This window comes from Salvelinus namaycush, chromosome 36 (genome assembly GCF_016432855.1).
Source record: "Salvelinus namaycush isolate Seneca chromosome 36, SaNama_1.0, whole genome shotgun sequence".
Classification (NCBI taxonomy): domain Eukaryota; kingdom Metazoa; phylum Chordata; class Actinopteri; order Salmoniformes; family Salmonidae; genus Salvelinus; species Salvelinus namaycush.
In genome coordinates this window covers 16647519-16657868 of record NC_052342.1, presented here as the reverse complement: position 1 = coordinate 16657868, position 10350 = coordinate 16647519, and the positions used below count along the sequence as shown (strand labels likewise).

Genomic DNA, 10350 nt, shown 5'->3' with positions numbered 1-10350 from the left:
ATCCTGATTGGCTGTGCAGGGTGTGTGGGTGGAGCCATCTCTCTGAGCTTTCTGTTGTGTCTCTGGGATGGAGGATGTTGAGGTTACATCTCCAGGGTGAGTCTGACTTCTAGATTCATCTGTATCCTCTGAACTTGTGAGTTTGTGGCCCAGTGATTTTAGGGTGAGGTCCATGTTGATCAGTGGGTGTGGTGACCACTATGACTGACTGCTGAACCTCATCAAAGATACATTTCTCTAGAGCACCAGGAAGCCATATGCCCACCACCACCACCATCATCCACACCCATGGCCTGCTGAGGGAGAGGGGTGAAGCCATATGCCCACCACCACCACCACCATCATCGGCACCCATGGCCTGCTGAAGGAGAGGGGTGAAGCCATAATCATAGCCCCTCCACAGGAGTCACATCTGGGGGAGAGATGAAAGAGATGGGATCTATAGGAGTGACTTCAGTATGACATCAGCCACAGGACATTGGTGGCACCTTAATTGGGGAGGCGGGCTTGTGGTAATGGTTGGAGTGGAATAGGTGGCATGGTATCAAATACATGGTTTCCATGTGTTTGATGCCATTCCATTTGCTCTGTTCTGGCCATTATTATGAGCCGTCCTCCCCTCTGCAGCCTCCCTTGACATCATCTGTAGATATATGACAGGCTCCAAGAGAATCCTAAATGAATTGGGGGGAAAGATAAGGAGCATTGATAGGGTCTATGAGTGGTTCTCTCCTCTCCCGTTAAGAGTTGCCTGATGATAATGGAGTCATTCAGTGATTTTGGAGAGAAATCCATATCTCTGGCCAACTACTGCATTTTCACAGTCCACTTGGTCACTAATGGTCACTAATGCACATAGTTGCCTCAACCTCACGCCAATGCCGTCAAAAACCGAGAGCTGAATGTTCTACGTCATCTTTATCAGTAAATTGCGAGACTCCCCCCCCCCCCCCCCCGACTCCCTTCACTCTTCTAGTTCTTCAAAAGTCACAACCATTCCTTTGCACTGGTCTGTCCCTCATCTTCCTTTGACACCCAGGTATTTAATCCACTTGAATTGTCACGGCACCCCAGGGGTCTTCTGGAGAAATGGATGTCACATGTCTTTGATACATTCCCAGGAGACAGAACAATGGCGCTGACAACCTCCTCATCGAAAAATGCCACCTCTTCTCTGCTTTTCCTAAGATTGCCTTTTTATTTCTTTCACACATCTCTCTCTCTTTCTTAAAAACAATAAAAGCTAGAGTCCAAGTAAAAGTGCAAATTGTTTAATCTCTGTGGATTTCTCCACATCTTTGCTATGTACAGTGAAATAGACCCTAGTAAAATCACTCTCTCCAACCTTATCACTACATTGCAAGTTTTAAACATATCCTCATCCTCCAACCACTATGTTTAATTGAATACATTCAGTACAACCCAGGCAAACAGAACAACAATTTAAGATTTTTTTAAAGTACATTTCTGGAGGATAAAAGCGGAAAAACTAATAAAAGATACGATGTAAAAATGGCAGACTAAAAAGTCTCTTAATTTGCTATATGTTCATTGTGTCAAAGCGTGGTAGAGTGGATTCCATTCACAAAGGGCTGAGAATTTAAGTCGGGGTTGTTGTGACCGTGGGGCCTCGTCTTTCTGTGTGCGGTTGTGCACTTCACAGGTCTAACCCAACCTCAGGCACCAAGAGAGATTGTCTTGTGAGCCGAGACACAATTTGTCTACTAGAGAACTACATTATAAAACATTCATACATCACACTTGCAAGTGCATACGCAAACTATACACGTCAGTTATGCCATATGTACACTAACCAGGAGGGTCCCCAAAAATTATTGCCAGCTTGCAGAATTGAAATGCAATTTATCCATTATGAAAGCAATATAAAACACAGTCTTGTGCGTGAGAAGGTGGGTGTTCCTTTTTGTCCACATGTTTGGGACAGTGTGTACAGTATGTGTGTCATCATTCAAATTCATCAACTGTAGCAAGCTTCTGAAAAGGCACTTAAATGGTGGATGAGAACTATACATGGGATAGTGTCTACACAGGACATCTACATATCCTTACACTGGCCCCCATATGCTCACCATCACATGACGCATTCAGACATATGCTGTCACACAAAGACATTAACTCTTTCATGTGTTAAAACTAATCATTCACTTGACAGTAAATTATATATTATAAACCGGGTGGTTTGAGCCCTGATTGCTGATTGGCTGAAAGCCGTGGTATATCAGACTGTATACCACGTGTATGACAAAACATTTATTTCTACTGCTCTAATTACGTTGGTAACAAGTTTATAATAGCAATAATGAACCTCTGGGGTTTGTGGTATATGGCCAATATACCACGGCTAAGGGCTGTATCCAGGCACTTCGTGTTGCGTCCTGCATAAGAACAGCCCTTAGCCGTGGTATATTAGCCATATACCACAAACCCCAGAGGTGCCTAATTGCTTAAATTAGATAATGAGGCAGAGATTTTCTGTGCAAAGTTCACCTCTTTCAGACTATATCTGGATAAGTGCACATCCAACACACAAATACACACACTTTCTCTAGGAGGTTCCACACTCAATAACATAAAAGCATTGAATATTAGATTCCTTTAGTCAGTTCAAACCATCCAACCCAATGCAATTCCAAGGCACCAGACCAGACCAGCACAGATAGAGATAGAGATAGAGATAGAGAGAGAGAGCCTTGCAGTGCTCCTGTGCTTGAGTCCTCATTTAGGGAAGGGGTGTTGGATCAAGTCAGGGGTCGAGTGTAAGCAGGGGCACGTCGTCCTCTGGGGTTGTGTCCTCGGAGAGGGGGATAAGTAGCACCTCGTCCTCCGAAGAGGAGGAAGAGAAAGAGGGGGATGTGGAGAGGGGCAGTGAGTTGGTGGGGGAGGAGGAAGGGGAGGAGCGGAAGCGAGAGATAGTGCGCCCCAAAGAGTGGAAGAGAGAGGCTAGGGAGGGGCTGCTGGGTGTGGGGGGGACAGCCACCGGAGGGCTCTGAGGGGTGGCTGGGGTAGAGACAATGGGTGGAGGGAGTAGAGTGGGTGGAGGAAGGAAGTGGGGGGGTGGTGGTGGCTGGTACTGCACTGTCTGTGGGAGCAAGCCTAGTTTCTGTGGCAATGGCAGATTGACGGCTTCCACAGCCAATGAGGTGGTGGCGGGAGTTGATTGACTGGGATCCACACCAGTGGAGGGGGCCTCTGTCATCTGGGGGGCAGAGCTGGATGGCTGGGAGGGCCTGGAGGCGGATCTGGGGATTAGGCCCCATCTCCGCATGCGACGGACAGCCCGGCGGATGAATCGGGGACGGCGTCGGCGTCGTGGAGAGTTAGAAGTATCCTGTCTGAGAAGCTGGAGAAAACCTCTCAGAGAAAGAGAGGAAGACTGATAGAGCGAGAGAGGAGAGAGACAAAGATGAGTAGAGAAGAAAGAGCACAAGAAACAAATTGATTTCAGTTGTATTTAAAAAGTGCTATACTAATAAAATGACTTACCATCATGAAATGATAATGACCTTATTATTTGAATTAGATCACTCTTGAGGGGACCATTAAACAAAGCTACAACACTGAACACAGAGAGCATATTGTTTTAGCTAACCCTCTTTCAGCTGTCTACAGCAGCTAATCAGACTATGGTGTAGTGAGGGGCTCCATTGTGTCTGGGGTAACTCAATCTATCAAATCACGCTCCTGCTATTGCTGTCACACAGCTCTAGGATCAGGTCCCCCCTGGTCATATAATACTATTAATTTTGATCTAGAATGCTAGACTGATCCTAGATCAGTACTCCTACAGTCCCCAATGTAACTCAAATCTATGAGATAACACCCTCCTGATGCTGCCATACTACAGCCTGAGTATAATGGAGTCATTCAGGAGGGTCTGACTGAACCTTCTGATACAACAGTGCTTCTGGTAAGTAGGAGATACAAGGCTAGTCTATTGAAGAGCCAGATGAGTAATACGTTCCAATCTACTGTAGGTTAACAGGATGCCCTTGTAAAGCAACCAATGGAGTGAAGTAATTTCATTTCTAAATCCAATACAAATCCAATTTGAATATGCACCGGCTATTCATATTATGAAGGAGCATTGATAGGATCTGAGTGGGTCTCTCCTCTCCCGTTAAGAGTAGGATGAGGTTGCCCCTGATCGAAGAACAGTATTTATGTAGTAGTGCATGCTGCCGTCAAACTACAGCCTGATGATAATGGAGTGATTCAGTGAAGCTGGTAGGTAGTAGGATAAACAAGGCTAGTGGTGAACAGTCAGAGGACATAGGGATGTACTGAGGACCTTTCAAATCGACTGTAAGTTAGTGGAGGATTCCCTTGTAAAGGAAGGACACCCAAGAATGGAAATATCTCAATTTGTCAGTTGTTTGAGGACTTCCATTCATTGTGCTCTAATCACAGAGGGACACGGTTGCCTTTAGTTTCTGATCCAATGACAGTTTAGCATTTTCCGCATTAATGGTTAGTATGAGGATTGGAAGAGGGTTAGCTGATTCTAGACCTGTGCGCTCACCTCGTTGGGGTTCTCCGTGGGGAAGTCCTCCACTGGAGGGATGATGCCCTGGGCGATCAATTGACCATAGGAGGGAGGGGCCTGCTGCTGGATTAGCTCCGCCTCCTGGCGGCTGATTGGCGCAAACATACTGCAGGAGAGAAACAAGGTATAAACATCTCAACACATACATGGGGGTCAGGTCAAACACAATAAACGTTGGTTTGGACAGAGATATTTCTTTGTATTCTGGAGACAGATCAAGATCATTTGTGGTGATTTTTTTGTGTATTTTGGTGAAGCATCAACAGGCGTAAAGCTGAGGTGTGAGGTGAATAAGGGGTACCTGTATTCTCGGGTCCGCAGTGAGTAGAGCTTGCAGGTGCAGCCCATAGCGATGACCAGCAGCAGCCCACAGACCAGGCTGCCCACGGTTGCCGCGGTTATGACCTTTCGAGGCAGGGTCATGGTGCAGTTCATCTCGTCTGTCCCGTCCTTACAGTCCACCTGGCCGTCACAACTCCAGCTCTCAAACACACACCTGGGGAAGAGACACACACCGTCAGGGTGGTGATTTCTCACAAACACCCAAAAACCAAAACACACACACACATATCAAACTAAATATCATACAGTAATGGGTGCACACACACATATCAAAACACACACACACCCCTATTCACTACCTGTTGCTGTCGCAGTGGAAGGTCCCAGGTTGACATATGGTACAGTCTTTTTCGTCGCTCCCGTCAGCACAGTACAGCTGGTAGTTACACCTCTCCTTGGCAGGGAAGCACACCGGACGCCCTATGAAGTTATGACCCGCCAGCACCGCCCGCTGCCCCACCCCTCCGCAAGCAAACTGGTCCCTGGGACACCCCCTGCATCCCGCCTCATCATGCCCTGTCTCAGGACAGTCCCAGCGCCCGTCACACTTCTGTTCCTGGGTGTAGCAGCCCCCCGCGGCACCCCCACATTTACCCTCCCAGGGGGGGCAGTAGCCCCCGACACGGTAGGTGGCGTTGAAGCCCAGCCCCTCTGAGCCGGGGAGCGTGCGATAGGTCAGGGAGAGAAGCCCGGTCCGGGACTCGACCTGGATGGCTTTGTAACTGGACTCGCTGGTGATCTGTCAGAGGAAAATGGACAGGATGATTAGATTGAGTAAATTAACTTGGGTAACAGAACTGGAAAGTATTGTGACAGATGACAAATTCCAGATGTAGAAGTTGGTTTTAACTACAGATTGAGGATCAGACTACCCTACTCCCAATCCTAGGGGAATAAAAATATATAACCCTGTATCAGTTTGTTAGGGGAAACTTCTATTAAACACATACCAAGATCCACTAATACTTACAGTTTTGATGAGCTCCCCGGTGCCCTGCTGTCTGTTGGTGATGGTGACCGTGTCTCCAGGCCCCAGTTCCAGCAGCTGCAGGTCCAGCTTCAGAGGCCTGGAGTCCTGGGGGTCCAGGGTCCACACACAGAACAGAGGGGGGCCCTTGATGGAAGGAGGGGCGAACGTCCCATAGAAGGTTTGGAGGAGGCCGCCACATGGCCACTCAATGGGGGCCCGGGTCACACCGGGACTGGGGTGGGCTCTATGAGGCTCGGGGCTGGGGAGTTGACGAGGCAGGAACTCCCAGTAGTCCTCTATAGGATTATCTGTCTCCTTTACCTTGGTGTAGTCCCCATCCTCCTCTACTTCCTTCTCCTCTTTCTCCACCTCAACCGGTGCCGTTTCCCAATCCCTCCCCCCGTTCTTCTCTCTTCCTGTCTCCCCCTCCCTCTCTATGTAGGAATCTGGTGTGGTGGTGGTCGCCACTACTTTGTCGTGCTCAGGATCCAGGATCTCGATCTCTCCGTCACAGTCCTGCTCGTCTGTTCCCAGCCCCATCCCTTCACCCAGACACTCCGTCCGGCCGTTACAGCGCCAGGACAAGGGCAGGCAGCGCCCGCCCAAACACTCAAAGTCCACCACCGGACATTCACCAGAGTCTAGAGAGAGCGAGAGCGAGAGCGAGAGAGAGTGAAAGAGTGGAGTGGGAGAGAGACCAAGAGGGCAAGCGAGATGAACAGGGGGAAATGGTGGGAGAGGGAGGAGAGTTTATATTCCTTTTAGCTATATTGTAATTCCTGGTCCTCAAATATGGTTAAAACTAGTTTACTATGTCCTTTCTCATGATGAACAAGTGATATAAAATCCTGCCACCATACCTCTGACGTAGCCCAGGCAGAATGCAGAGACGGGGAATAAGTGTGGCAGGAAGTGGTGTGTCACTGTAATGTTCCCCCCCATCAACTCCATGGGCTTTGGCAGGTCGGAACCACAAAAGGTAATGGGCTTGCCAGTTGATGACGTCACCGAGACCCATTCCTTCTTACAGCGTGTAGAAAAATGGGAGAAACTAAAAGAACGACGGGTGAAAAGAGATACAAACAAGCAGTGAGCAAATGATCAAAAACAAAATGATTTGGCTATAAAGCCATGTTCTTCACATGATGTGACCTTTCTGAGGTCCAGTCCAGACACAACCTCTACTCCCTGCCCCCGAGGAACTGTCAATCTGAAGGTATTGGAATAGTATAATTAAACAACATATTAGTAGTGTCACCTTGTCCACTGAGAGTCGTGATGGAATTGCCATCCTATTTCTAACACCTACCCAATCCCTTCAGATCTAACCAAGTGCCAAGAGGGTTAGAGACTGGAGGTAGTTGAGGGACAAACGTTGCACCCTGACCCCACCGAATAAGCCCCTGGGGGGATAAGACAGTGAGTGGGCAGACATTACCTGAGGATAACGGGCTCTCCTACGTGTGCCTTGATAATCCAACTACAGTTGAACGGCCGTGGGCGATAGGACCAGCTGTGGTGGACGGAGCTTCTGATATCTCCCCTCGGGGCTTCCAGGACTTGGGGAGATTGTCCACAATGAGCTGGAAGAGAGAAGGACAGTGAACTACTTTAGACTCCTGGGTTGTGTTCATTAGGGAGAGAACAGGAGTGAAATAGGCAGGTGCTACCTAAACTTGTCCAATAAAAATTCTGATTTTAGTTTTCTGTTTCAAAACTTTTTGCTGCGGTGCGCCCTGCTAAACATGACCCTGATAAATGCAACGGCTTGGTGCTGAAACTGTTGAGACACTGTGCACTATACCACAACATGCACACTAAACCAAAACCACATCACGCACAGCTAAAAAATAATGGAGCTGTAGTGCACTTCCAACAGAGTTTGCACTTATTCGAAGGGCACTTAACAGGAGTCGACTGTAACAGAATATTAGCAGGACCTTCTCTTCATAACCTTGAGTTAGCCAACTCATGATATTGGTATATGCCCTGTCTAGAGGAATCCTAGTAGTATCAACAAGACAAAACGCATTTCAATATTTGAGCGTCACAAAAATGTGACAGAACGGGTTGTGCCACAGCTGATTCTTACAATTACTGTTTAGACTGCCACACCTACTTTGTTGATCAGACGGGAGAGAGTCAGACAGGTCCCTTTCATAAAATGAATAGAGGCATTTGTAAGAGTTGGGGGGGTAGTTATCTTACCAGTACTGGAGGCCAGCTCCAGGCTGCTGTAGGCTGTGAATCAACAGGAAAAACTGAGTTATGCAGGTCTGAACAGGGCCTTACTAAAGATCTGTCTGGTATTTGTATGTGGTGCAGTTGACAGTTGAAACTAGCTACACACTGTTTGTAATAATTGTATGCCCTAAAGTGCCACGGTGTCTTGACATCTTCAGACAGACAGACACACATTCATAATAAAACTCACCAGTTACAAACAAAACGTTGAGGACACAAAGGTTGAAAGAGGCAGTCATTCTGACGATAGTGCTCCTCTGAAATACAGGTGCTCATGAAAGAAAAAGAAGAGTTGAAAAGAAAGAAAAGTAGAATAGAAAAACATCTAGGTCAGATCCCTCAGTCCTCCTTGCAGAATGACCCCATCGTCACTGACTTGTCTTTCAGGAAGACAATCTAAGAAAATAAAAAGATAAAACCTATTCAACATAAAGAGTTATTTTGACTAGCCTGGTCCCAGATCTGTTTGTGATGTCTTGTCAACTCCTATGGTCATTGTCACCATACCCCCCCAAAAAGACCATTAGAGTTATCTGGAACCAGGCTACATTGTTACAGAAGCAGGAGGGAATAACTTTCAAACAACATACAGAAATGTACTTGCCTTAGCCTCTAGATATGACAGCAAGGTATTTAAGGTAGTTCGGTTTAGCTAGCTAAGCATTGTTGAGGTTATGCCGATCTATTTGTATCGAGAACACATACACAGCAATTTCCTGCCTCGCAAGGTAATGACGTTATGTTGTAGCGATGACTTACCAGCAACCCAATCCTTATCCTAACCACAAAAATGCTTGAGGTTTTCAATTAGGTGATTTTCTATGCCATTTTAACTCCGGGTGAGCTGAAATAATTCACACCAGACCTATCTAGGCCTCCTGAATCCTCGCCCCCGCAAACTTCCTTGAAGAGGAAGGGTAAAGCAGCAGCTGCTTCGCTCTCTCGTCCTGTCTGTGTTGTGCGGCTAGCATGCTAATGCTAACGCTGGCTTAACTAACTAACTTCTTCCTTGTAACGTTTCCTGAACGTGCCACGCGATAAAAAAGCATTGAAATATACCTACAAACACTCTGGTGAACATATACATTACAAACGGCGATACATGATGTATATAAATGCCTGTAACAACTAAATTAGCAACCTTACCCTTTCTGTCGTCTTTCTTGTTGACAGGCAGAGTTCTGTGCAACTTCCGTATTGTTTTAGTTGAATGACATGAGAGGGTGTAGCGCTACTGCCAGCAGATGGCGCTATTATTTCTTACGGCGTTTATCACTAGCTGCTGTCCAGGCGAGAGCGGGGGCGGTGCGAGGGGCTTGGGCTGTCACAGCAGCGCCTCAAACTCCAAACAATCAAATCATTGTCACGAGTATTTTCTCTGATTTATATTTAACCATCATTGTTTGCTACTTGGTCCCTCTATTCACAATATCTTTGCTATAGAGTTAATGGTGTGAATTAATGTTATCATGTTTCACCACCAGGTGTCAGAATAGAGTAGGCTAATGATATGATCCCTCAAATCTTAGGGGCCTTTTATTATAGCAGACGGCCTTGCATCTGATACAATGTGACATTCTTTGCATTAACATTAGTGGTTGTATAATCAGAAAGGTAACATGCTGAATTCATTGTTGATGCATTTTGGCAAGGGACTGAGACAACGGCGATTGAAATTAAATGAATAGTGAATTGTCTGCCTAACTTCTTGTAGTTCTTTTTGACAGTTTAAATTATCCTGGGCTGTTGTTTTAATTTATTATGATTAATGAATGTTCATATTTATACAGCCGCAGAGTCTACAGCTGTTTCTTTACCTCACTGAAATAGGCTTCACATCTGGAAGAGGGAGGAACTTCCTCTCTCTCTTTATCTCAATTCAATTTCAATTCTCTCTCAATTTTTTTTTAATGATGCTAAACTCTTTAACATTAACCGCAGCTCTGGCATCTTCCCCAATATTTGGAACCAAGGACTGATCACCCCAATCCACAAAACTGGAGACAAATTTGACCCCAATAACTATCGTGGGATATGCGTCAACAGCAACCTTGTGAAAATCCTCTGCATTATCATTAACAGCAGACTCGTACATTCCTCAGCGAAAACAGTGTACTGAGCAAATGTCAAATTGGCTTTTTACCAAATTACCATACGACAGACCACGTATTCACCCTGCACACCCTTATTGACAAACAAACCAAATCAAAGGCAAAGTCTTCTCATACCT

The 10350-nt window shown here is 46.3% G+C and overlaps 1 protein-coding gene across 1 annotated transcript; it reads right to left on the bottom strand.

The window, feature by feature from the left end:
• Positions 1-2362: 2362 nt before the first annotated feature.
• On the bottom strand, positions 2363-9332 carry LOC120030361 (low-density lipoprotein receptor-related protein 10-like). Its single transcript, XM_038975744.1, has 10 exons — positions 9267-9332; positions 8311-8516; positions 8085-8117; positions 7315-7459; positions 6737-6927; positions 5877-6517; positions 5206-5645; positions 4866-5060; positions 4541-4670; positions 2363-3394 (listed from the first exon to the last, which is right to left on the bottom strand). Exons 2-10 carry the CDS (start codon positions 8357-8359, stop codon positions 2765-2767), a joined length of 2454 nt encoding a protein of 817 aa, XP_038831672.1. The 5' UTR covers positions 8360-8516; positions 9267-9332; the 3' UTR covers positions 2363-2764.
• Between the last annotated feature and the right edge of the window lie 1018 nt (positions 9333-10350).

Bases quoted from the DNA above. Each gene is read 5' to 3' on its own strand.
- LOC120030361 (XM_038975744.1), bottom strand. From the start codon at position 8,359: ATGACTGCCTCTTTCAACCTTTGTGTCCTCAACGTTTTGTTTGTAACT. The intron at 7,460-8,084 runs GTAAGATAACTA...TCTCTCTTCCAG, and splicing joins GGAGCTGGCCTCCAGTACTG to CTCATTGTGGACAATCTCCC. The intron at 3,395-4,540 runs GTGAGCGCACAG...TCGCTCTATCAG, and splicing joins CCACGGAGAACCCCAACGAG to TCTTCCTCTCTTTCTCTGAG.